The sequence below is a fragment of the Parambassis ranga genome, chromosome 19, assembly GCF_900634625.1.
Source record: "Parambassis ranga chromosome 19, fParRan2.1, whole genome shotgun sequence".
Classification (NCBI taxonomy): Eukaryota; Metazoa; Chordata; class Actinopteri; family Ambassidae; genus Parambassis; species Parambassis ranga.
Window position 1 is genome coordinate 16855055 of NC_041039.1, and position 26980 is coordinate 16882034.

The window sequence follows — 26980 nt, forward strand, 5'->3', positions numbered from 1 at the left end:
CTTTGGTTAGTTAGTGCACCTCCTGGTCTGATAGATAGATTCCCCCAGGCTAACCCGCCACTCACACTCTGCTGCTCCACCAGGAATGCCTGGAAATGCTCATCCACTGATCCCGACTCACTTCCAACACCATGTGAATGACAAAGAACCACAATCATGTGCTTTCCAGCTGCTGATGACCACTGAGCATGCTGGGAGTGTCACAGGGAATATTTTGGCTGGAGCCGTTTCTATTAAGTCTGGTTTAAAAGGTCAAAAGACATCCAGGTTGAAATCAAACACTTAAAGGTCGGGTAGGAGATTTCACTCTGATGCACTTTTTGTTAAATTAGTGTAACTTCTCTTTACAATCCGATAGCAACCGATTAGTTCGGCAGTTTCTCATTAAAATGAAGAATATGAATCATCTGAAGCTATAAAACATAAAAACATCAGCCAATCCTCCGGGTGGACCCTGTAGGAGTATTGTCTGGTTGTCACTCTCTTCCTGCTCTGTGCACCAGAGAGGTACTTGCATGATGGCCGAAGTCACAGACCGCAGCTCGTCTTCAGGTGATGGCGTCCATGTGATTGGAGGCGTGGCTTCGGGGTGAGCTCTGAGAGAAAGGGGCGTGTGTTTACTTTAAATCTGGCTGACTCTCACTGAGTTTTAAAACCTCCTCCCCTACCTTTAGAGCCAGTCATTCCCATCGACTGTGGATGAAGCTGGATGAATGCTCCATGCCATCATGCAGAGCAGGTTAGAGGCTCAGTGCGAGCTGTCGCCATCTTGGCCAAGTAAACATTTTTTTTTCTGAGGTCTACATGGATTGACTCACACCTGCCTCTAGTGGCCACTAAAGGAACTGCACTTTTTGGCCCTATTCCTCACTATCACTGCCCTGCCTGCTCTCTGCACTGCTCCAGCTGAAGTCAGTCACACTTGGTCATTTTTGATACTTTGAGCAAAGTTCACTGTCATTTCTATCCACTACTATTTTGGAAGGATGGCAGTGAAGTACAGCCAGTATCTGACAACTTACAACAACAAAAGAAGGACGAGAAACGTTGCAGGCAAAACAATTATATATTTGATTTGAGCCTGTGTCCAGATGTCTCTTTGATATTCTTTGACCACTTAAATTGTTGCTCCACGTCTGTGTTCAGTGGGACACATGAAGCATTTTATAGATAATCATGATTACATCAAGAGGACTGTAGATGAGGATGCTTATAGAAAGCTTTAGTGTTAAGTCATATGCACAGCACACACATGCCTAGAGCTGGCTCAACAACAGCAGGGTCTCCATATTGTAATCGGCTGCTTTGGTCTTTTTGCTGCTGTCAGAGTGAAAGTATGTTTCCTGTTCAACCATCCTGCAGGTCAGCTGATGGGTATGAATGAGATCACGGAGAAGCTCACTCTGGATGCCAAGTGCCGGAACGAACATGCCATCGTGCAGAGAGTGACCACCGCCGCCAACCTCAGCCGAGTGCCCTGTGGGTCGGACAAGGAGTGCAGGTGAGAGGACTGGAGCGAGACAAAAGCAGACATACACACTCAGCAGAAAACACGTGATGTTGCTGGTGTCTAGTGGTGAAGTGATCTGACAGACGCATGTGTGTCCCTCTGTATTCTGTGCTGCTTCATCTTTACTTCTGACCTTTGCTGCTTTGACTTCAGTCCTCCTGTTCCTCCTCCTGATCGTCCTGTCCACAGGTTTGCCGGCAGGACGGTGACCAGCAGCAGCTTGGTGCTAGTCACCGTGGCCACCAAAGAGGAAGGAGCCGCCCAGCTGACAGTCAACTGTGAGAAAATGGTGATCGGCACCATGCTGGTGAAGGACATCCTCCTGGCGCTAACACAGTGACGCGAGCTTTGAACTGGGCCCCTCCCGTCTCTCACGTGTCGTCCATGACTCATCGGTGTAGCATCTCCCTCTGCGTTTTCCTGCGTGTCAGTGAGGAGTTTCCAGAATGTGTTTGTGTTTTGTTTTTGAAATGCCACTGCTGTACAAAAACGACAGTTGGATAGGATTGAACCAGAAGTTGTTTTTATGCCACCATCCAAAAACACAACCTGGACCAAAAACCCACCTGAAGAAAAAATCACAAAAATCAGAAAGCAAATTTTCCATGTTTTTATTAATAGAATTTAAATGATGTCACACGTCCTGTTTAGCTTGTTAGTTACCTGCTTCCATACTATTTTAAGATTTAGATACTATATACATAGGAAACATAGAGACATGGGAAAGATTATGTAATCCCTCGAAAAGCTTTTCCCACGCCCCTTTCTTCAGGTCATTCCAGCATGATGTTTGAACTGAGATAACGACTACCTATATCTGAATTCTGTTCTGGCACAAGAAACATTGTTAATCAATAAGTCAGCGCTCCAGAGAGGAGGAGCTCATCTTCATCACAGGAAGTGGGGCGTCTATATAAACAACTGAAGATGTATAAGTATTACAACATGTAATACAGTACCACTATAAAGGTGTGTGTGTGTGTGTGGACGTGATGATACTGAATATTGACCCGTATGTAACACTTGATTTGAAATTGTTAAAATCAGCAGCCTTAAAGTGACATCAGAGCTCCACCAAATATTTACATTTAACCGTTATCTTTGCTATGAGATCAAAAACAAAGCAAATGAAAATAATCCAGAATAGAACATTTAAATTTAAGTTCCAACATCACAATGAAAATATTCCTACATTTTCTAGCTATTTTCTCAAGAACGTACCAATAACTCAACACCTTCAAAGTACGATGGCCAAGTCATTGTCCTTTAGGGACATGATTTAAAATGTGTATGCTGAACATGGAGCTAATGGAATTGCTAACATTTCTGTGTATAACACAACAAAGCTTCGGTAGCTTACGTGGTGTAAGAGCGGCATCTGTCTTCAGCTAATCTGTGTCAAGATAACAAGGATGGTGATTGGTTAAAAATCTCGGTTTAGGATTATAATGACGTCTTCCTGCCTCATATTCTTAAGCATCTTAAACAGTACCTGGTCCAGTAGCATTAATCCACCATTCAAATTCTTAGAAACATTAATCATGTAAACGTAGCATTCAGTCCGTGCTGATGATGTCGAACAGTTCCAACAAGTGTTCTTTGATTTGTGGGTTTTTTCATGGCTTTCTTTACAGGTCAGATGTCACATGACCTACTTTTTATTTATTTATTTATTTTGTTATCGTTGGCTCCAGCAGCTGCATGTTTCTTAACTTATGATCCGTGTATTTATGTTTTGGAAGATGTAACAACCTGCTCCCGAAGGACAGTGTTACAGTCAGATCTTCACTCTGGGCCTTTTTGTTCCTGTTGCTTTGTGTGTCGCCTGAGCACTCGCCTGACCCTGGTTCAGTCACTGCTGCACAGTCATGATGAAGAATGGAACCATCCAGTGAGAAATAGTCTGCTTGCACAAACATTCTAATTCATCTTTGGCTTCTTGTCCAAACATTCAAAGTACAGATCAGCATACCCTGTGTGTGGTTGTGAAATGTGGTCCTGAGATATTACAGGTTTATTTATTATACAAATAAAAATACAGATACAGAGCTGCGTGCCTTCTGTCTTCAATAAAAACCTGTTAACAGATGTTCACTGCTCATGTGAGGGCCTTGTTTTCAGCAGTGCTTGCAGACGTGTTGGCTCTGTGCCTGCTGGGGATCCAGAAAGGGGTATGTGGTTTTTAGGGGGGTGAACAAAGACCTGGAATGACTTTGGTACTGAAGGTGACAGTCCTGTGCCCTTTGTCTGTTTTAAAGTGATGCGGTGTCACTGGGGGATGGGCTCATTCATCAGAGGAGTGTAGGGCTAGTCTTTAATTGCAATTAAGTATTTTCATCAAATATTTGTAATCAATGATATCGGATTTTCAGACGTTAGTTTACTGGATCAATGAACCCAGAGGCAGGATTTCAAGAAACATGTCGCCACCACGCGGTGGAATCTTGCCATTACATATCTTGCCGTCTCCGTGCCTTGTAAACCAACCTTTTGAACAACCGAGACGCCCATTGGTCGATCAAAGACGTCACAACCACAACCACTTTCCTGATTGGTTGTTTGAAACCCCAACAGCCAGCACGCCTGTGCCACTTTATGACCGTTAGCTTTAAGCTAATTCCTGTGAGGAGAGACTGGCGACGATCAACAGGTCAGTGAGTGAATGCGCCATAGATGTGATTCATTACACTGAAGTCGTCATGAGTAAGTGTGTTAAGTCTTGACACACGCCCTCTGTATCTTATCCTACTCTTTCAGCTGACATCTAGACATCTAAAGCTAGACATCTTTTTGATGTCTAGCTTTGGCTAATTAGCTCAAACACCAGTTGTTTTTTAATTTTGCGCCTGCACGCGTGTTAGAGGAGCAGCAGGAACTTTCAGCGTGTGTTTCCTGCTCCTGTCCTCGCCTCTTTCCTCTCCTCTCTCCTCTCTTCAGCACATCGGTTTCAAACCTGGTGGCTCTGATCATTGGTGAAGTGACGCCGTGGGAGGCGTCGTGTCCAGCTGAAGCGAGATTATGTCGCTACGCAACCACCAATATGACGCTTATCACCGTTTCCTAAAACGTTTTTCTTGCTGGTGACGCGCGATCAGTAGACGAAGCAGTGCGCGTTATATAATATCAGTGATAAATACATCTTTGAATGAAACACGCCTCTGCTGATCGATTGTAGAGTCAGTTACCATGGTAACGAGCCACAAGCTCCAACGCTACATTCAGTTCATCGCTGGCCTTTAGCTAACGTCGTTAGGGACACGACCTGAGCCTCTGGTGTGCTCCGGGCCGGTCAGCTGTCCTCCCAGCACGTTAAAGAGGACGTGCTGAAGCCAAAGGTGTGTCCACAGGTGCTGGTAGCCCGATGAGCTCGTCCTGAGGTCGGTAATCAGACACTGACTGATGTGCGCAGTCAGTCGACGTCCTCCTCACGGCAGCAGCTGACTGTCTGAGGATCTGTTTGTGGTTAGTTTTATGTTCTATCGACGCCGCGGCTGCACTTAGCACGGTACTAATCCGCTTTGCACGTCTTATTTTAGGGATGGGAAAGCCTCCCGCGGTGATCCTCCAGCACCAGATGAGCGGCAGGTAGTGACGGTGCAGAAGCGATGCTTTGCTGCCCGGTACAATGAAGAAGATATTCAGCTTTACCAAGAAGAAGAAACACCTGTCAGGCACCCCTGACAACGGCAGTGTGCTTTCTGCTGGATATGAGCTGAAGGACAAGGACTTGGGGAAGGTCCACAAAGCTGCCTCAGCGGGGGACCTGTCCAAGCTGAAGCAGCTGGCCAAGAAGAATGATATTAACCAGCTCGACAAGGAGAACAGGTAAGGACCATCCAACCACCCGCTGCACACGGCTGGGATCAGTGACCATGAAACCTAATGCTGCAGTATTTTCACAGTGTTGCACATTTCTCAGTAATTAGCTTAAGTCTTTCTCAGGCACATGGTGTGTGTGTGTGTGTTGCATTCTTGTCGTCTTTGCCTGGTTGTTGTAAACTGTCTGTAGCAAGCTGCCACCTGTTTTAAGTACCAAGTTGTAAAATGTACATGACACCCTGCTGTTTTCTTTACTACTTATGTTTCAAGCAAAGATCGAGTTACATCTGCAGTTAGTCTGTGTCAGGAGGAAGAGGTGCAGCTGTTTTAGGACGATTTACAGAATGGACTTAAACTTGCTGCTTCTCATTCAGTCAGTGTTTATTCAGACGGAGATTAACTGATTAAAAACTGCATTAAGATTAAAAAGATGGATTAATTACATTCATCGCATGTCGAACTGACCAGGTTCATATTTAAAGAATTCTTTCTGAGGATCAGTGGAAGTCTGTTAATAAGAACAGAGGTGCTCTCACCTAAGAAAGTGTTCTCCATCTTCACAGAACTGCTCTACACATCGCCTGTGCTGGTGGCCATGTGGAGGTGGTGCAGTTCCTGGTGGAGAGCAAAGCCAAGCTTAACCTATGCGACAATCAGAATAGATCCGCCTTAATGAAGGTAATCCTGGAGGTGACACTGGACGACTCTCTGATTCTTAATGAAATCAAAGTCAAAGTTTCCCTGGTTTATTGTGCTTCCTTTCCCCGCTGTGATAGGCGGTGCAGGGCCAGCATGAGCAATGTGTCGGCGTACTGCTGGAGAATCATGCCGAGCCAAACCTGGTGGACATCAACGGCAACACAGCCCTGCACTTAGCAGCAAACATCCCGTCCATCTCCACCGCTGTCCTGCTGCTGCAGCATGAGGCGGAAATCAACGCCCCAAACAAGGTGGCGCTGATGTTCTGTCTGCTTGTTTCGTATGAGAGAGATGTGGTTATTCAAGCATTGTACAGATCATGTAGGATACAGAGACGTGTGTCTATGTTTCAGGAGGGCTTCACTCCCCTGACTGTAGCGGTCCGCGAGGATCACCTTGAGATGGCTGAGTTTCTCCTCAAGGAGTCAGCTGATGTAAATATACTGGACCAAGACCAACGGTCAGTCTAAACAGTGCCATGTTTGGTCATGTTATTATTGCCTGAGCTTATTGGCAGGTGGTCATGCTGCCAGTGATTTCTGCCTGCAGGTCTCCATTAATGATTGCTGCTGGCAATGGACAGATCAGCATGGTGCGGCTGCTCCTGCGGTTTGATGCTGACATCACTCTGAAGGACACCAAAGGATGGTCATCTGACGACTACGCAGTGATGAATGGGCATCATCCGTAAGCTGGCCTTTTTATTCAAGCACCTTTTTCTTCTGTAATTTTGTGCATATGTGGGAAACGTTTCTTATTCACATCCCTGCACACTGTCACCCTTCTGCTCTAAGGATTCTATATGATGAATTCTCTTGCAGTTGTTCCCTGCTGATCAACGAGCATGGCACCCAGAGGAAGGACGGGGCCTCGCTGTCACACCAAGGTCCAAGCAACAAGAAGACAAAGGTGTTGGGCAGCCCCTCCCAGGACGTGGAAGCGGGCTTCTCTTTGGGAGGACCAGCCACTGACAAAGATGGTGAGAACATTTCAGCACATTACAGTGGCTGAAAGTGAGCTTTGTACATGTTCGTTATTGACTGTGATTATTTTATTTATTCCTCATGCATAACCTCTTGACTGGATCTAGAGCATGGAACAAATGAAGCAGGGGGAGGTATTGCTTAGCTGAACATTCTGTTGTCAGTGAACATCATGAGCAGTAGTTCCCTGCTAATTTGCAGTTTCCCCGCTGCTCAGAGTCGCTCGTGCACCGTGCTTTTTCTGCTTTCTAACATGCGCCAACAACATGACTGTCCATTGTTGTTGTTACGTGTCCCACTGACAGGGATTTTGCTTTGTTGCAGATTTTGAAGACAATTCTCAGTCAGAGTCCCTCAGTCGGTGAGTTTCCTTCTGACAGCTTATTACAGATGAGTTCCCAGATATAAGAATTCTTCTTCCTTTCTCAGTGTTTCAAAAAGTGCTGGAGATGAATGGGCTTCATCAGAAGATGATGATGAATCTCTGTTAAATGAAAAGGTTGGTGCTCCTCATGTTTCTTAGTTTTGTCTACATTTTGTTTTCATAATAAATTAAGTGTGACGTCCTAATTTTCAGAAACCACTGAAGGTCAACCTGAGCAAGATGATTGCATCCAAGAAAGGAGAAGGTACCGATGGTCTTTTTCACTCATTAGTGTCTCCCCTTTTTAGTTTTCTGTTAGTTATGTTTCATCCCTACCTGCCCTGTAGCTCCTGCTCTACGTGACACGTCCCTGAGCGGAACAGAGTCTGACCCAGAGAGTGAAAATAGAGTCCAGAGAATCCCCTCCCTCCCGAAGGCGTTACCACCCAGCAAAGCACTGCAGCCCCCAGTACATCCCTCTCCTGTTTCCTTCCTTTCCAAAGCACCCCAGATGACCTCCTCTCCTCTTCCCAACTACAGAAAGGTAATGTAACTGTGTCCAAGCTCTGCATGTCAGTGACGTCTCTCTCTCCCTTTTCTTTTCTTTTCCGGTAATGTTTAAAACAAGCTGAGCGGGGGAAACTCTCAGAGCAGCCCTCCAGTAGTAAAACAAAGTCAGAGTCTCAAGAAGGAAGCTCAGACGCTGATGATTCTGAAGAGGAGGAAGAAGAAGATGAGGAGGAGGAAGACGAGGAAGACGAAGAAGATGATGATGATGATGATGAAGAGGATGAGGAAGAGGATGATGATGATGAAGACAGCGAAGAAGAGGAAGGGGAAGAGAATGAAGAAGATGATGAATCTGAGGAAGAGGAGGAGGATAAAGAACATGACGTGGCCACTGCTGACGTGAACACCGCTCAGTTTGAGGAAACACAGAAACCTGTTGATGCTCAGAATGTTCAGAGCGCTGAAGTACCAGGGACAGATGAGAAGGCAGAGACTGAAGGCGCCGTCATACATTCAGCATATCCAATGCCTGCAACTCTAGGTGTGGAGGAGGACTGTGTGGTCTCAGCCATTAGGGTAGAATCTAAATTTTCTGATGAAGACGACAGCCTTGGTCAAAACCGGGGTGGAGGCAGCAGGGATGGTACAGAGACACCTGGAAGTATAAAGGAGGAAGAGTCTAAGAAGGAAACAGGAGTTCATGATGATGATGATGATGATGACCCTTTGAGTTTAAAACAAGACAGCGGTGAAGCAGTGTGGAAGAACAGTGACAGCGAGGAGGATCCTCAGACAGGAAGATTTGGTCGCTGCGCTTTGGTCACTAACCAACGAAACGTGTTACCTGAGGTAGGTGTAGAAAATCCAGAGAGTCTGTCTGAGGCTGTGGATGATGCTGGATCACAGCAAGTGGCTTCCAAAGGTGAGAAACGCAGGTCTTCCTGGGGCTCTTCATTAGAGGACAGTGACGTGGACTTACCCAAAGACAACAAAGAAACAAGTCAGAGTCTCGATCACAAAAGTGACATCCCTCATTCAAAAGCCACAAAACCTGATCCACATGAAGCAGACCCAGACACCTCCTGGGACTCCTCATCACCAGTGGCTTCAAAAGGTGTCTCGCCTCAGAAAGTCATAGATGAACTCAGACTGAGCTCACCAAGCTCTCCTCAGTCCAAAAACAGAGTGTGTGCAGAAGAGTCAGACTGGGATTCCTCTGAAAAGGCAGCTTCCATCTGTAAAAATGACACGGGGTCACCAGTTCCTGAAGCAAGCCAAGAAAATAAGCCAAGTGTTGAGGGGTCAGACAAGTCAGGGGAGCCGTCTCCTGCAGTGTCACCAACACCCGAGGAGGCAACCACAGTCCAGATGCTACATAACGTCGATGTTCAAGCCATTGATCAGTCACCACAGAAGGAAGGAAAGGACTCGGACCAGGACGATGGTTGGGATGACGAAAGTGACGAGCAGATGATGAAGGCGGAGGATGTTGAAGTTGCAAAGTGTGCTGATGATGAGGTGGTTGAAGACGAAGCTAAAATAGATGAGGCTGACGGCGATGAAGACGATGACGTGGTCCCTGAATCCCTTATTGACAGAAATGAGGATGTGATGCCAGAGGAACAAACACTGGTGAATGTTACAAATTGCAGTCCCAGTAAGGATGACGAGACAAGTGACGACTCCGACAGCAAAGACCAGAAGCTGCAGTACGATGTAGTCAGCGCCGCAGTCAAAATGTCTGATGTGGGAAATGATTCCGATAAAAACGCACCATGGAACCAGCTGGACGATGAACACGAGGCTACTTTAACTGGATATGTGTCGCTTGAGCATAAGGCTGCAAATATATGTGACCCTGATCAAGATCTAAGGACGACGATGGATTCAAGCTCAGTCTCCAAAGATGCTGCTCATCACCATGAGTCTGATGAAGCGCTGCCTCAGACGGACATTGATGATGTGGATGTGGACTCGCCTGATGAGGCAGAAAACACAGACATAAAGCAGCCAGAGGTGAGGCGCAGTGAGGAGCCAGGCCTTCAGGTAAAACAGGCACAGTTCAAAGCTCAGTGTGTCCGATGATGCTGTAGAACAGAAGCTGCTCTGCAGCGTTGCTTCTGCTGGCAGCACTGTTGAACTTCTCAGCCTCATCCTTCGCTTAGTGCTTTGTTACATTTGAGACACATATTCAGCAAATAGGTTTTAAGGCACGATTTTATGTTTATACACAGAAAGGAGATTCCACTGAGGATGAGGATGATAATGAGGAGGAGGAGGAGGAGGGAGAAGTATCCGATGAGGAGGATGAACCTGAAGAAAGTGGAGAGTCTCTTGATGCTGTTCCCGAGGCAGAAATCTCCAAAGAGAAGAAAAGAGGTAATGTTTTATTTACTGAGCAGTAGGATGTGGTCCTTCACTTGTTACCTGGACGGTGGCCATAGCAACCATATGATGTGATGCTATTCCTCCGTGATGCTGCGATCTCAGTGATCTGAATCATTTTAACTTGTCTCCTAGATTTCTTGTCTGAGCTCGGCCTGGACAAAGGTGAAGAGGAGCAAGATTCATGGGACTCTGAGGTACAGCTGACACGTTTTGGAACAGTGTTCCATCAGATATTTGAAACAGCTTTTCAGAGGCTGGTGTTTCTGTTTTTTTTAGTCCAATTCTGATAATTATAATACACAAGAAGAGAAACATGCCCAGAATCAAGAAGAGTCTGCTGGAGAAGATGTTAAAGAAAGTAAGTACTGTTTTAATTATTGTTTTTTTATGCAGTCAAATCATCTCAGGCACCATTTCATGCTGCAGATACAGTGTGTTATTACACTCATTTGGTCTGTGAATGATGCTTTAAGCTTCCTGTTTTTGTCCAAATATAATGTGCAGTGCAATGTGATGGGCTCTTTCAACAATTTGTTACGTTTGTTTTGTAGATTTGTTTTATATTCCCTCGTTTTTAAGAGGGGAAGGAAGCGGTAGGATGGCAGTGCTAGAGCCTCGGAGGAGTGTAGGACTGCCAAGAGGCAGCCAGGGAGAGGGTATGACTCGTATAGGTCCAAAAAGCAGCATGTGAACCATACCAGCAGCCTGACCGTCACCCCATAACCCACAAGAGAATGCATGCGGCGTACACTGCTCCGTCATGCCTGCTACTCCCTTAGCCCCATCCTAAATAAGACTGTTTGTGTGTCAAAGGGTTTGGCTCCAATCATATTAATTCTGCAGATGTGCAGAGCGCCTGAGCATGTATGTTCATGCTGACTAACCACGTCTGCATGAGAATGCTTTTCACAGTGGACCATCCTCCATCATAATGTTAAGAACCTAAAACATAACTTCTGAAATATAACAGATGTCTTTATGCATTCCAGCTGGACCCAAGCGCTGTTCTGACAATGTAGGTGAACATGAGGATGAAGAAGAAACTCAACAGAAAGAGGTACCATCAGCCACGTGTGTCACAAGGAAGTGTGATCTGCTGCATGCACTGAAACACTTTTTCCCCTTTCAACTAGCCTGAAAAGACAAAGTGGGAGCCGCTTAGTGTTTTAAGCAAACTTGAAGAGACAGACCGAAAGACAGGTGAACAGCTCAAATAACAAAATTAAAGGCAAGGGAAGTGTTCGTATTAAGTGTTTGTTTGACTTTTACAGACTTGATGGAGGAGCTCGGCCTGGGTGATGTCGATGATCTTGAAGGTACGTTTTCTTTTCACTTCCTTCCTTTCACTTCTTTCACTTGGTGATCTTGGGGTTCTGACTGCTTTCCCCTGTGTTTGTTCTGGCTGTTCAACTGTTAAAGCTCACAGAGCAGGTCAGTGATGGGGAATGAACTGATGACTGTGTGTATGGGTAGCTGTAGTGTGTGATCTAGGTCTTCAGGTTAGTAGGTTGTGTCGCAACCTGTCCTTTTTCCTTTGGTAGGATATGATTGACCTCTGGCCCTCAGTGATGTTGGTGTCAGGTTTTTGTTGAGTGACCTTCAGCTTCTTGTGTTATGGTACAGATGCTTCAGACTGGGACTCCGCCAGCACAACCAGTAAGAGGACTCTGCCTGGCCGCAGAATGGCCTCCCCCGGGCTTGAGGAGTTCCCAGAGGGCTCCAGTTCACCTGTTAAAGAGCAGGATGAGGATGAGGCTCCTGAGGCCCCCCTAACACCTCGGAGGATCATCGGCTCTGAGGAGAGACCGCCCAGCACAGCCTCCCCACCTGTTCCCCATCCTCAGCCTCGTACGAGGAAGATACTGCTTCAGAAACCTGAAAGTGAGGAAGGTAAATATATTTACTGTGCATTAAGGTTCAGTTCAGAGACAGGATGCAGGTTCATTCTCTCTGATTTGACCTCATTCAGAATCGGACTGGGAACCAGACAAAACTGAGCTGCAGAATCAAGCTGAGCCTGCACCGAAGGTTCAGTCAGGTAAGCCTCAATGGCCTGTAGTGGGGAAATCACCTGGAAGTGTGGTATAGAGATGCTGCATGTTGAAAAGAATACAGTTAGAATGAGTGTGTCCTGAGTCAGTAGAAAACCAAGGTGGGGGCTATGTGGGAGGTGAGCGCCGTGCAGGCAAATGGAGGAGGAGGAGCTTCCAGGTGATTACTGCGCAGGCATGTAAGGGGCGTTGAGCTGAGCCAAAAGTTATCAGCCTGACCTTCAAGTGAACCCACTGACGGCATCTAGAAGGAAGGACGAGGATGAAGGGGGCTGCCCAGCAGCTAGAAGGGGGCTGTGTGGAGGGGCTTGTGCAGGCAGCTGGTGGAGGATCGCCAAGCAGGACGATTACCAGACTGACCTGTAAATAAACTTGTGAGGTGCATCCAGACTTTTTTATTGTTACTTCATGTTCAGGTGGCCTGGCTGCTGGGGCCAGAGAGGACCAGCTGAAGTGGAGGGAGAATTAAATACATAATGGGAGGAAGTGATGTAAGGATGCTGGACTGAAGGGAAAACAGGGCACCAGGTGTTTAGTAGCCCACCCCCAGAGAGGAGATGAGTTATGGTCCAGGAGGATCTTTAAAACCTTATAAAAGGGGAGATTTTCCTTTGTTCCTCATTTTCGCACCCGGTCACTGACTTTTTTTGCTGTGTCATTTTTTTGATCTGCAAAAAACGACTCTTCTCACTATGCTTTGGAATTTGCCTGTCTACAGTTGTCTTGTTGACTGACTTGGGAAGAACCAGAGTCGAGTTAAGAGCCATGCCTAAAAGATTTGACCACGACGGGCCCTTTAAGCAAGCATTCTGTTTACACATGAGCTCTATGTAATTCCCCTCTCTTGCTCTTAGGGTCCCCTGAGCACCTGATGGAAAAAGAAAGTGGCACAGAGGAGCAGCAACACAGGGTGAGTAATGCAGAGGAAACATCACTGGTGCTTTATTTGTGTCACACTCAAAAACACAAGGAAATGAGATGTATACAGTTATTTGTGGCGTTATTGTCGACCCCGCTGTGTCTTGGACAGCTGCATGTGCTGTACTCCTGTGGTTTAAACAAAACAATTAGTTGCTGTGTCATAAATCACAACATGCAACAAAGGACTAAGCAGCATTCTTGGAATTACAGTGTTTTCCAATATAAGCAGGGAGCAGCATCAGACTTTAGCATTAAGATGCTTCCATGTTTATTTGGATAAAAAGTCAAACTTGCTTTTGTTTTTGCATTCTTGTCCTGTTTTGTGTTTTTCTGTGTCCGCCATGCCATCAAAGGAGAAAGGTGATGCAGTAGATAGCCGTGGGTTAGATCTAAATTACTCTGGGCACAGAGGGTCTGACAGCGGAGCAAAGGAGCTGGAAGTTAGAGGCATTCCTGAAAACAGAGGTGAAGACATCCCATGGGAAAAACGCTACGAGAAACTTTGGGTAGAGGTGGAGAAAAAGGAGGCGAAATCCACCTTCAGGAATGTTGCTGAGGAATTAAAAGAGAAGTTTGGAGAGCTGTTTAAATCAAGACGTCCTGCAGAAAGTCTTACAGAGGAACAGGCCGCAGCTGGATCCACTGCTGCAGAAGAAGAGTCGAGTGATGATGAAGGGGAAGTGATTGTACGCCCTACAGCCAGAGCAAGGAGTGCTGTCCTTCTCACCATACCTGAGCAGAGAGAGTCTGGACTGGAGGACTCCGAGTCAACTGATGACTCCTTAAGTGAAGACAGGACGGCAGCTAGTAAGAGCCGTTTTCATGAGGAGCCAGATCTGCTCACAGATGGTGCTCTGTCTCCTTCACCTCGGGACACAGCAGTACATAAAGAGAGCGTGGACAATATTTATCCTTCTACCAGAGCGTTTTCCGAGGGTCGTGCTACACCCATTGGTATTGACCATAGCCTATTGTTGAGAGATGAGACCAAGCGACACGTGAATCCAGTCTTGAAGGACACAACTGCTAATCTGAGCCAAGCTGAAATAAACGAAGATGACTTCCAGGAGTTTACTCAAACTCGGCCCCCCTCACTCCGCAGACGGTCAGCTTCCATTCCAGGGGTTTCCGATGAAGAGCTGGAGGAGGACATGGAAAGGTTTGAATTTGAGGTAGGGATGCTGAAGGCCGTCTTCCTCGATTTGGAGAATGAAAAGGCCCGACTCCAGAAAGAGGTAGAGGATGGCCGCCCCTCACATACTTCCTTCTAGATTGCATCTAGACCTTTCTCTTTTTCTGGTTTCCTTCATGTACTGATTACCTTCTCTTGTTTTGAAGGGGCCAGCCCAGCCTCACATCATCCCTCTGTTAGAGTTTCCATTTCCACGTCCTAACACTTTTCTTTAGGTTCACTTTCATGTAGAGTTGGTTTTGCATGTGTTTTCTTCCATGTTCGTGTCACTTTCAGCATCCTTAAAGGTGCTTTATGTGAATATTTTATTTTGAAAGTTTAGCTGTTGCTGAACAGTTAGCTTGCACACGTCCCGCCTCATGTTTCTGCATCTGAACACTGGCCTCGTTGCTCTTATTGTGATCTTTAGTCCAGTGAGCTGGCTAAAGCTGGTTAAGCTCCAAAATGGAGGAGCACACCTGCAGAGACAGCTGAAGGGAAGTGGCACAGGCTGGTTAGCACCAGCTAGACTTTCAAAATAAAAGGCTTACTAAGCATCTTTAAAGAAACTGAATAATAAATAATATTTTCATTCCATTTCAGAAGCTTTGTCGCTGACATGCAGCTAAAAATATTTGCTGTACTGTCAGACACCTGTGTTCAGTCTTGTGTGTGTGTTGATGAGATTTATTTGTCATTTATCTTGCATGTATGTTGCATTCAACTATATGGTACAGTGTGTCTTCTAAGTTGCTGTTTGTAGTTGAAGTGGTGTCAGGGTTGCATGAATAGTAGCCTTCTTTGCATTGGAAAGAAGTGCCGGGTGGCATGCTGCGGCCTTTATGCTGAACAATGAGAGCCATGTGATGAGGACCGTTATTTTTTGGCCAGTTTTTTAAATGTTTGTGTGATGAAAGGAAGCAAAGCAGGTTTTTTTTGTTCTAATATTTTATGTCACAAATATAACTAAACATTAGTTATAGTCACAGCTCATCGTCCCCTTTCCTTAAGAGTCCAGGTTCATTTAGATATTATCTATTGATGCTTACTATTCATATTCAAAGTTCTGGGAATCCTGCATGAAGCATTGCAATGCATGGAATCATGCATTGTTGTAATTAAGTGAAAATACCATGTCACAGTGTCACCACACTAAGGTGTTAGGTCTCCAGAGGGAGGGGTGACACTAAATTATGCATGACTAAGTGTACAGGTATCTGCTCCAAAATGCAGCTTCAAAGGCTGGCCCAGACCCGTCACCAGCGTGAGGAAGGATCTCTCAAGTTCAGTTCAGTATTTCCCCTGGTCTTTTCAGGTTGTCAAGGAGACAAAGCCTGCAATGGAGGTGCAAGCCTCAGGTGTTTCCTGGGATACTGGTGAGGAGGCGTTGGAGGAAGTTGGTGCTGAGAAACCTGAGACCAGGCAAGAATGCCTGTCAAGTCAAGCTGAAGCCACTTACCAGGAACGGCAGCCTGTGGCCACCAGAAGGTAAGCACTGCACCTCCTTATCCTTAAAAACCTCACATCCACAGTCCACCTCACAGCAAGTGTATCATTTGAAACGCTTCCTTTTCTATTTTCTATTTTAATTCAACATTCAAAGAGTCCAGCCTACACTTAGTTTGAACTCATGCTGTGCCTCCAAAGGCCCCAGCATGCAGCTGTCACAGCTCACTGATGATCAGGTGTATTGCTCTCCATAGCACCAACAGGCCTCCAGTGCAATTGCATCTCCAGCAGCAGACCTGCAATAGGAACAATCAGGAGAAGCAAGATGCAAAGGAGCCCTCACAGCTGGAGCTGGTCAGAGGGGCCCGGTGCAGCAGAGCCCCTCAGACCAACACACATGTTAATGGAGATCCTCTGTCTGTGTTTGACGATAGCAGTTTAAGTGAAGTGTCGGACGATGAAGACAGGTATAAGCAGTATGCCGCTTTTGTCTCTGTTACTAACCCATGAAGTGCCTTCAGACTGAATGCAAAGTGAATTATACAGACAGCACAACATCAGAGGAGTGAGGAGGTGCAAGTATTCCTTATAGAAACTGGGAGGGCACGTCTTCATGCAAGTGAGAGGAAAGACGATGCAGAGACACAGGATCAACATGAAAAACAACTCATGTTTTTAGTTGTTGCATCAACCAGGGCTGAAATACACTTTACCTTTGGTCTGAACAAAGCTTTAAAACATTGGTGGTGGGCAATGATTCTTATACCCCCATTAAGATGCATGGCTAAAGTATACTGCATTATACCGCTGCACCAACAACTCCTCAGTGTCTCGGAGCTGAACAGTGTCCACACCGGTTCTCTAAATAACCCGTGTTTTCCCCTTCTCCCCCTTGTTTGCTGGGCTTTGGCTGCCAACCAGCGGACAGCGGAAAAGCAAGGTACATGCTGCAAATAATAACTGGAACCTCGTTCAGAATAAGGGGCCGAATAATGATATGTTTTGTTCGCACGTTCAGAACCTTCAAGAAGTGGAGATGGCTGAAGATTTCGATGAACTCACACAGTCATCAGACACTGCCACCGATGACATGGACTCACCGACTGCTGGATACCATCACGCTTCTGTCCTCATTCAGAAATTGGACTCTGCGACTTTGGGTACTGAATTTACTGCCTAAACAAGTTACCCATTTAACTTGTTTATGTTGGATTACCTTTAGTGTCTAGGTGTAAATCGAAGGCTCTTGACCATTTTATATCTGACAGACTCGAGGAGTGTGGTGAAGCTGCAGAACATTTTCCATGAGTATGAGCGCACCATCCAAAAGGAAAGGAGTCGACTAGGCTACCTGACGGAGAAGGTGAGCCAGCTGGAAATGGAGAAGGTGGAGATGAAGAACTCTCTGGAGGAAGTCAAAGATCTTAAGTCTGCCCTGGAGCACAATCAGCTGGAGCTCCAGACCGAAGTCACAAACCTCAAGTGAGCTCAATAGTTCCTGCAGCAGTTGTTTTCACATCGATCCTTTGACTTTGTATTTTAAATCGTTTGCTGGGTCCAAACCTTTGAATCAGTCGGTTCTGTACAGGTCAATGGTTGATGTGTTGTCTGTCCCTTTTACAGATTCCAGCTGAAACAGGAGCAGGAGAATCGCCGCAATGCCAACATGATGTACACCAACATCAAAGATAAGCTGAGGAGGACGGAGGAGCAGCATCAGTCAGAGGTCCAGGGGCGACAAGGGGTGGAGCTCACACTGAGGAACATGGAGCTGGAGATGAGGACTCTGGTCAACAACATGAAACAGGTTCCTGCTCATAAACCTTCCTTGTTTTTATGTCCAAAATAAGCACGTGGTGATTTATGAATGTTACTGGATGGTGTTGTACTAGTAATTTTATGTTTTATGTCAACCACACAGCTTGAAGAGGACCACAGTGAGACGCAGAGACTGCTGGCTCAGGAGCGCAGTGCCAGAACCATGCAGGAGAATCTGCTCAACAGCCACCTCCGCAGGCAGCAGGAAATGGAGGCAGAGCACAAGATAAACCTGAGCAAAAGCAGTGAGGTGACCTCAGATCACTGTCTTGAATTTTTATAAGATGAGATAAAACTTTATTAATCCTGAAGGAAATTGGTGAAATTTGGACTTCAAGAGTTGGTTCTGTGGTTTAAATGTTTATATACAATGATACGAGTAGTAAACTTCATCAGCAACACTGTAAAGAAGCAGCCTGTCATGTTGTTTCCTGATGTCACCAGGCCTTGTCCCAGCTCACCGAGGCCAGCGACAGGGAGAAGGAGCTGCTCCAGCAGATCTCCACCTTACAGGAGCAGCTGACCATCATCAGGACAGACCTTGAGCATTCGCAGGCAAACAGCAGCTTAAAAGAGAGCCACCTTTTAGAGGAAAATGAAACCCTGAAGGAGCAGCTGGAAGATGTCCGTCGTGACCTCAAACTCAACAGCGAGGCCTTGACACAGACGGTCTTCAATTGCAATACCCAGATATCGGCCCTAAAGGCTGAGTTGACGGTAATGACAACCCGTGCTGAAAGTCAGAGGGAGCTCCGCGAGACACTGGACACAGAGGTAGAGTCGAGAGGCATCCGCCTGGCCGCAACTTTAAAAGAGCTCGAACTTTGCCAGGCAGCTCGCACAGACGCCGAGAAAACTGTGCTGCATGAGAAAGAAGAACACCAGCGTCTGAAAGACAGACTGATGGGTGAGCTGGAAATCAACTGCAAACAACCACTTCCTCTGAAGCAGTCTTAACATGCATTTATTTCCACAGGTGAAGCAGCCAGTCAGCGTGAGGCCGTCAGCGGCCTGTCCCAGAAGCTGGCCAAGGCAGAAGCTCATGCAAACAGTATGGAGAATGAAGTCCATCGGGTCACGCTGCAGCTGACTGAGAAGAGCCTGCTGCTGGAGGTCCTGCAGCGCGAGAAGGACCAGGCAGCTGCTCGAGTCAAAGAGCTAGAAACGGCACTGCAGGCCGAGAAAGACCTGGTCAGCCGTGCCGGAGCCCGCCAAGAGGCCACACAGGAGCGTCTAGCCCAGGCTCAAAGTGAGGGCATGTTACTACGGCAACAGCTGGAAGAGGCCCAAAACAAAGGCGTCGCAAAGGAGCGTGCTGTGACGGATGCCCAGGACCGCTTCAGTGACATTCTGTCCAAGCTGCGGTCGGACTGCGAGGAGAGGGTGCAGCTTGTGGAGGACAGAAACAAGGAGCTAGCCAGCAATGCTGCTGATCTGCGCGATCAGATCTACAAGTTAGAGGAAGAGAAGAATGAAAGAGAGGTAAGATTAAGGTGGTAAAGGTTAAGAGGATTAACTGACCCTTTCTCCAAACCTAATTTTAGCCTTTCTTCCACATGCCAGTTAAGGATCTTCTTTATATCTAATGCTCTCCTGCCTTCTCTGGATTCTCTCTGCACAGACTTGTCTAAGGCAGCTGCAGCAGGAGCTAGCCGACTCACTCAAAAAGCTGTCCATGAGTGAGGCTTCTCTGGAGGTCAACACACGCTATCGAAATGACCTGGAAGAAGAGAAGGCCCGGCTGCTCAAAGACTTCGACAGGCTCAAAGGAAAGGTGCGAACAGGAAAACAGAGCCACCGCGTGGCCGCACATTCTGTAGTCATCCAGCAGTTAGTCGGGATCCTGTGTGATAGTTACTGACAGGTTAGCTGACTGTTGATGTCTCGGTCATGCAGCTGGAGGAAAGCGAGGATCAGTATGTGCAGGCGGAGAGACGCATCACCAGCCTGAAGAGCAGCCTGGATGAAAAGGAAAGAGATCTCACCACTGCTGCTCAGAAACTCCAGGAGGCGCTGTCTGCTTCAGCAGCCTCTGGCATCACTGTCAAACAGCTAGAGGAGGCTGTGCAAAGGTATGAACACACACACACACAGTAAGATAAATTCATGAAATTAGAATATGAAATAAATCATGGAAAATAAGTTTTCTTTAAAACTGTAAAGTATCCGTTTAATGTCACATCAGGCTGGAGATAGAGAACGCCCGACTAGAAGCTGCTGCAAAGCAACAGTCCAATAAAATAGAGGCGCTTCAGAAGGGAGCCCAGGATGCTGCTATGGTGAGTACTGGAAACTCTGCAGGATCGTTTTAGCACCATGTTGTGGCTCAAAGGGTGCTGATGCAGTATTATACTCAATGTTTACCCTGACCTTACATTATGAAGCCATCATTGTATTTTAAGGTATGCACTCTGTTTCCAGCTGTCTGGCTGCTCGCCTGGAGGAGGGGTTAGTACTGTGATGTAGACTTAGTTTCTTTGTGTGGGTCTGATTTAATAATAATTCAATGATATGAATTAAAATCCTGCTGGGCTGTGTCGGAGGTTTAGCACAAACTGCTAGGGAGGGAATCCAGACCCTCTTGGGGTTTTTCTTGGCGATGCTTCCTGAAGCCTGATGTTGGTGTGTGGGGTCTATCACTGCTTCCTATCCTGAGCTGCATAATGCATGATATTCCTTTAGTCTTTTTCTCAACTTGGAAAATTAAAAATATAAACATAGAACAGCAGCACAAACGTGCCCTTGTGTGTTTCTCTTTTATGACTCTCCTCTTGTTTCTGTAGGTCCGGAGTCATTTGGAGGACCTGGTTACAAACCTCCAAAGCAGTAAGATGACTTTGGAAGACCAGCTCAGTAGAGAGGTTGGTGGCATGTTTCCACACTACTAAACCTTATATTCAGTTTGTGCTCCATTCTTCTTTTGTAGCCTTTGCTAAAAAATAAAGAAATAGCCCCATGAGACTGAAATCACAAGTTTCTTTTTAATGGAAACCTTCCCTAACACATGATTGAAAACAAATCCTGATCTCACTTCCACACAGCTGAGGCGAGTCTGAACTTGATGGACTTAGGGATATTCTCCTCCTCATGTAGTTTTTTTTGTCTGTGTATATTTTTTCTTCTCTTAGGTGCAGAAGCAAAGCGTGCTCTCCCACACCGCTCAGGACTCTCAGGCCATGTGGGAGGAGGAGCTGAAGAGCCGCTCAAAGTTAGGACTGCGCCTGGCAGAGCTCGAAAAAGAAAAAGGAGAACTGAGCAGCCAGGTGATCACACTGGAGCACACGTCAGTCCTTGTAACAGCACTGACTCGGGTTTCAGCAGTTAATCATCCGTCTGTGTTTTTAGATGGAAATCGAGAAGAAGAAAGCCAAGAAAGTAGCTGAGCAGAAGAAGGCTGTGGACACTCGTCTGGATCAGGAGATGAAAAGAAACACGGAGCTTCAAAAAGAAATGTACAGGTGACTCCTAACCTCCTCCTCCTAACTCCTCACCCCTGGCAGCGCCTCCTCCTAATATTTAGACACTGCTAGTATCCAGTAGAGGGCAGTCTTCCCCGGCTTTTGTGACTGTGGAACACCAGGGTGCAAAGATGTGGTTGTATAAAAGTCTTTCTGTTCATTTGTATGATTTAATGCTAAAAAGCATTTAAAGCATTACACATTTACATGTTTGAAGACTGGCTTTGTATGTTACTGTGCATGAAATGTGTGTGTGTGTGTTTAGGCTGCGCACTTTGTTGAAGACTGCAAAGAAGAAACTACAGAATCAGGATCCTGGTGGAGAGTTCAGCTCTCCTCTGGGCAGCTTACGGATGGACCTGGGCAGACACAACCAGGCAGACGGTTCCTATGGAAGAATGAAAGAAAAGGTTTGTCTAACATCCCTGTGGTGGTGCATGACACTCGTCTGTCCCAGCTTGGCCTCAAACACGCCCCCCTGTCTTAGGTGGACGATCTGCAGGTACAGCTGGAGAAGGAAGCCTCTCGTCGCAGCCAGCTGGAAAAGGTGAACGGGGAGCTCAAAGATCAGATGGCCTCCCTGAAGAGCATGAACCGCAGCAACGACCAGCTGGAGAGGAGTAAGAGGCAGTTGGAGGAGGAGGTGCTGGACCTGAGACGACGATTAGAGGCCGCGCAGGTGGAGCAGAGCCACTTGGAGCAGTACCGCCGTGATGCAGAGGAGAGAGCGCGGCAGGAGATACAACAGAAGCTGGAGCAGGTCAACCTCTTCCTACAGGTGAGAAGTTATCACAGGAACTATGGGCAGCAGTGGCTCAGTGTAGAGCAGGGTCGTCCAATAACTGGAAGGTTGGTGGTTCAATCCCAGCTCCTCCCTAGTCCTCCATAGTCCTCCCTAGTCCTCCGTGTCCTTGGGCAAGACACTTTACCCGCACTGCCTCCAGTGCACTCACTGCTGTGGCGCTCCTTGCTGGTCATTGTGTGACACTGCTTGGCAGCAGCCTTAATGGATTATTAAAGTACCTAAAATAATGAGACAGAATAACTGACTGTTTTTTTCTCCCAGTCCCAGGCAGCTTCCCAGGAAGCCCTGGATCAGATTAAAGCAGCTAATGAGGCTAACCTGCGCTCACAGCTGGAGGAGAAGATCCAGAAGCTGGAGGGGGAGCTGGGCCGGGCCCGCACGACCCAGCAGGACAACATCACCCAAAGAGACTCTGCACGCACAGAGCTGGACAGGTTCCGGCAACTCTACAGAGAGGAGCTGCACCTCCGCAAGTCCCTCGCTGCTAAACTAGACAGGTCCGGACGCCTCGTGTCTCTAAGCTCGTTCCATCACCAGTCTCTGAAATAAGACAAAGCAACATCACGGTGGCTGTTTCATCTCCTGTCTCCCATCCTCAGGGCCAACAGTCGCCTCTCAGAAGCCAACTCCAAGCTGCTCAATGAACGCAGCAGGTCTCTGATAACCACCAACATCGCAAACGGTACTCTGGGCGGGCCCCCGCTGGACATGGGCTCTTTGGGATCCACAGCAAACTATGGGGCGTCACTGGGGCCACTCAACAGGAGTCTGGGCCTGGGGCTGTCCCTCCTCAGCCCTGTCACTGACGCACAGAACAGCAGGGTGGAGGACTACCTGGCCAAGGTCAGTAGAGTTAGTTTACTCACAAGTAGGTAGATATGAACAGTGTGTATGTTTGTTGTGTTCATTTCCACAGCGTCATGTCAGCGTTGTTGTGTAACGGCTGTATCATCATGGGTTTCAGGCATTTACATGTGAAATGAAAGAACATATTACCAACATAAGAGCCGTTTCTCCTGTTCAGGTCTTCTCCTTCTCCTCCTGCTCTTTGTCTTCCTCTCCTATAGTGCATCTAACCAGTCTTCTTCTATTTCTCACTCTCAGCTTCTAGCTCAAAAGTCTGTCTCTCACCTCTCCTCTCTTCAACCAGACTCATAACCAGGTGTGTAGATGTGTTCAGCTCAGTGTCTGATTGGCTGCTGTTCCCTTTTCCCTGCATGTGGACTGTCCCCTGTTCACATGTGAACGTTACTGTTCAGAGATCACAGCTGTTTGTCTGGCTGTAGGTCTGAGCTTCCTGGTTGCTCAGAGGAGTGCAGGATGTCTTTACATGATTATGTTTATTATTATATATTATAATATAGACATAGGCATAGTGAATAATGTGGTTATATTATTTTAATGGAGGTGCACACATGATGCATTCATGGACCCTCAGAAAAGAATGTCAACGAGGTTTGGAGTTCAGGGTTTAAAATATAAAAGTACAGGAGGTACATGTGTTCATCCAAGAAAAGTAGTTTTTTATTAAAATATTAAAAACAACTTTACAACAGGAGGTACAGAGGCGCTTCAGCTTATTGTAAATGTGTTTTGAACATGAAAATAATTTATAATAAAAAGTGAATGGCGCTTTATGTGTGTTCATTCTGCACATTTAAGAGTGGGTTTATAACAAAGAACATTCTGGAATTATTACGTTTTCCTGATAAAAAATATTTGCATGTAAAGCTTTATCATATTTTGTGCAGATAATCCCTGAAAGCCATTTTAAGATTTGTTTAAAATGCAGTTTGTTTGTCATTTGTGGCGACATGTGACCTCATGCTCGCTGCATGGACTCAGTGTTTAATGCTGTTTAACAGCAGCCTAGTGTTACCAGTGTTGAGCAGAGCTTGCATGTTCGGCATGTCCTGCTGTGTTTCACATCGTTGTTCTGCAGTGTTTAGTGTTGTGTTGTTTGCTGGTGAAATATCATCCCTCTGTAAATAAAATCCTTTATGCGTGCACAGTACACTGGACGTTAGCTCCTGTCTGACTGCAGCTTCCTTCTGTTCCTTCCAGATGCAGAGTGAGTTGGATAGAAACATATCGAAGGAACTGAGCAGCGGTGAGTGCAGTCATCATCCCTCCTTACGTAGATCGCATCAAGCAGCGGCTGTGGCTGTAACTCTCTCTCTCTCTGCTCGTCCTCAGCCACAGCAGAGCTGGATGCCACCTCGGCCCGCGTGTCCCCTGTGGGCGCCGCCTCCAGAGGTGAGCTGGACGCCGTCAGCCGGGCGACGCAGCAGTACTTGGAGGTGCTGAAGAAGAACTACATGATCTGACCCCAGCCAAACATGAGGGTGTAATCTGCAGTCGTTGCATTACCTCTGACATGCAGCCATGTCTGATTATTACGATGATGGCGTTAACTCCATTAACTCCTCCGTCCTGTCAGGGTGAGGGCAGACTAGACACTACACCACTACAATCCTGACCCAAACCAGCTAGCTGCTCAGTATGTCAGCTTCCTCCAAAATATCCACTCATAAACCTCTTTACTTCCTAAATAAATGTGGATATTATTTTTAACTATTACAACTTTAAACTCTGACCAACTCTAAGGCCAAAAGGTACCTGAACGTCCCTCTGTTAAAGGAATATACTATGATGCACGTTGCACTTAACCACTCAGGAGCAAAGGGCACGAGTCATGTGTCATGTATGACACCATGTGTATATTGTGTTGTTGATGGGTACGGTAAGAAACAACCTTAGAAGTATTCTCAGTAATCCTGTTCTCTATATATATCGAGACACGGTTTGGGTTTTTAGTTGTGAAAATGGTGTTGCTAAATTTGTATTGTTTGTCTGCATCATTCATTTTGCCCAGATGTTTCATTTGGTACGTGCCATCAGATGGTGCAATGTCTGTCTTGGTCGACACTTTTCAGTGTGGTGTTATTTTATTTATTCTTTTTTATGAACACGATATACTTGAAGGACGAGCTGGAACGTTCTCTGGCAATAGGAACAGGGTCACTACATCTGTCTCTTTAACCACCAAAAACTGATGTTTGTCCTTATTCATAAAAACTGTAACAGCTCTCGATAGCTGAGTGATGTTTAGAGGAAGAGTGGTGACTCCACATTTTGTACATTTGAGGCATATTGTGCTATTTTTGTGATGTGTAATATAAAATCTTTGCAGATAATATTAAACATTTACGATTCAGATTAAGATTAAGATTAAGAGAACCTTTATTGTCCCACAGTGGGGTAGTTGTGTTTAAATCGAGTTTGACCTCAGAGTTTTCCTTTATTTTGCAAAATCACTATAGTTTGTGGCCGTATATCAGTTAACATGAGCCGATCAGCTGGTGTCTTTATTATTCATGCAGCTGCATGAGGGCTCCGTTCAGTTGTGTTTATGTAGCACAATCACAACAGTCTCCAGAGCTTCACAGAAACACAGAGGCTGAACCCCCAACAAGCAGACAGTGAGGAAACCTTTAGGGGCCCGGCTCACATGGGTGAAACCATCCTGCCGAAAGCCGGCCGGGTGAAGGAGGAGAAGCCGATTTACACATAAATCCTGAGAGTGTCGCACAAACCCACCGCACATGAACTGCTTCAGGTGCTTCCACCAATTCAGAATTCATTGTTTCATCAGTGCTAACAAGTCGTCCTGGTTCACATGCAGCAGCACAGGCCCAAGCCATGATACCACCCCACCATGTGTAGCAGATGGGACAGGTTCATGTACTGGAAAAAGTATTAGGAAACCTTTTGTCTACACACCCAGAGCTGAGTCTTTTATTTGTGGATTTTTTTAACTATAAGGAGTCATGACTGGCCTCTGGAGGACCCAAAAGGACTGGCCCCACTAAGGAAGCACCCTGGTCTTTGAGAAATGGACTTCCTAAGACAAATACTTCAAAACTAATACTAAATATCAAAGTGATGAAAAATGAAAGCTCCCAAAGCCTTGCAGGTTATATTGTACCTGCTGTCTTAGACTTTTAAATATATTAGTTCTTAGAGTCCCAGCATCTGAATAATCACATTCACATGAAGAACAGTGTGGAACTGTAACACTAGTGTGTGTACATGTTGACTTCTGGCCCCTGTATGTTGAACTTTCTTTATTGTTGTGTGCAGAACTCACTTCACATTCCTGGAATCTTATCATACATTCAAAATGCAGCTTGCCATCAATACTGCATGATACACACTACCCCAGCCCTCATTAGCTGTGTTTTGATGTACATCACACCCCCCCCAACTCTCCAAACACACTTTACTTGACGCTGCTTCAGAAACGTTTCCCTCACTTATTGAAATGAGACGATGTGTTTATGATCGCCCCCCTCTGCTGTGTCTCTCGTCCCTTTGATCCGTCCTCTCTGCGTCAGCCTCAAATGTTAGATATTCAAATCTGCTTACATTTATTTTGGTTTCCTTTACAGACGATGGGCACATCTGACAGACTGACTGTTACTGTTATTACCCCCCCTCACACACACACAGACACACACACACACAGACACACATAAACACTACACTACACACTACACATAGAGCTTGTTTTGATTGAGGAGGTTACAGCCATTGTCATGAAGCTTTGGAGGCAGAATACAAACAGACTGAATTAAAGAAAAGTGTTGAAGAGCTGTTTTTGAAAAGTGGCTCAGTTTAAAACAAGCCGCTGCTCACAGGTCAGTGCTGCTGCTCAGACTGCCAGTAAGAAGACAAGGTGTCGGTTTCAAACCTCGAACCTCCGACGAGTGACGGGTGAACGGGCCGCTGTGTTTATAATAATCACTGCAGAGAGACCAATGTGCACATGTCTCTGTCTCTCTCTCTCTCCCTCCCTCTCTCTCTCCCTCTCTCTGTCTCTCTTTCTCTCTCTCTCAGACTCTGGCACCTAAATGAAAGCATGACACTAAATGAGAGCTGATGACATGTGAAGCGTGCTTACTGATGCATTGATGTATTCCTTCCTATGAAGGACAGGGATGGATTTAATGAGCATTTAATGAGTATTACTCA

General features: G+C 46.2%; 2 protein-coding genes across 6 annotated transcripts in view; both read left to right on the forward strand.

Annotated features, from left to right (window-relative positions):
* The window catches only part of ap3b2 (adaptor related protein complex 3 subunit beta 2), a 32614-nt gene extending 29313 nt beyond the window's left edge, over positions 1–3301 (forward strand). For 4 of the 5 annotated variants that reach the window (XM_028430627.1, XM_028430628.1, XM_028430625.1 and 1 more), the window contains 2 exons: positions 1363–1501; positions 1700–3301. In XM_028430627.1, the coding sequence (XP_028286428.1) occupies positions 1363–1501; positions 1700–1850 (290 nt within the window). In that variant the 3' untranslated portion in view covers positions 1851–3301. Of the gene's footprint in view, positions 1–1362; positions 1502–1663 lie in introns of all 5 variants that reach the window. The other variant, XM_028430624.1, reaches the window with a different exon arrangement.
* Positions 3302–4070: 769 nt separating this feature from the next.
* On the forward strand, positions 4071–25169 carry ankrd26 (ankyrin repeat domain containing 26). The gene is made up of 43 exons (XM_028431288.1): positions 4071–4160; positions 5047–5335; positions 5893–6007; positions 6106–6279; positions 6382–6488; positions 6578–6715; positions 6850–7007; positions 7336–7372; positions 7441–7510; positions 7589–7640; positions 7723–7919; positions 10120–10264; positions 10406–10467; positions 10550–10631; positions 10825–10929; positions 11263–11330; positions 11407–11473; positions 11545–11589; positions 11897–12163; positions 12243–12311; positions 13179–13234; positions 15732–15904; positions 16120–16332; positions 16787–16805; positions 16884–17025; positions 17134–17347; positions 17489–17672; positions 17787–17933; positions 18128–18590; positions 18660–19165; positions 19305–19457; positions 19580–19755; positions 19869–19962; positions 20105–20131; positions 20467–20544; positions 20812–20946; positions 21029–21141; positions 21407–21551; positions 21629–21919; positions 22208–22443; positions 22546–22789; positions 24011–24056; positions 24143–25169. The coding sequence occupies exons 2-43, from the start codon at positions 5136–5138 to the stop codon at positions 24271–24273; spliced, it is 6144 nt and encodes a 2047-aa protein (XP_028287089.1). The 5' UTR covers positions 4071–4160; positions 5047–5135; the 3' UTR covers positions 24274–25169.
* Positions 25170–26980: the final 1811 nt, after the last annotated feature.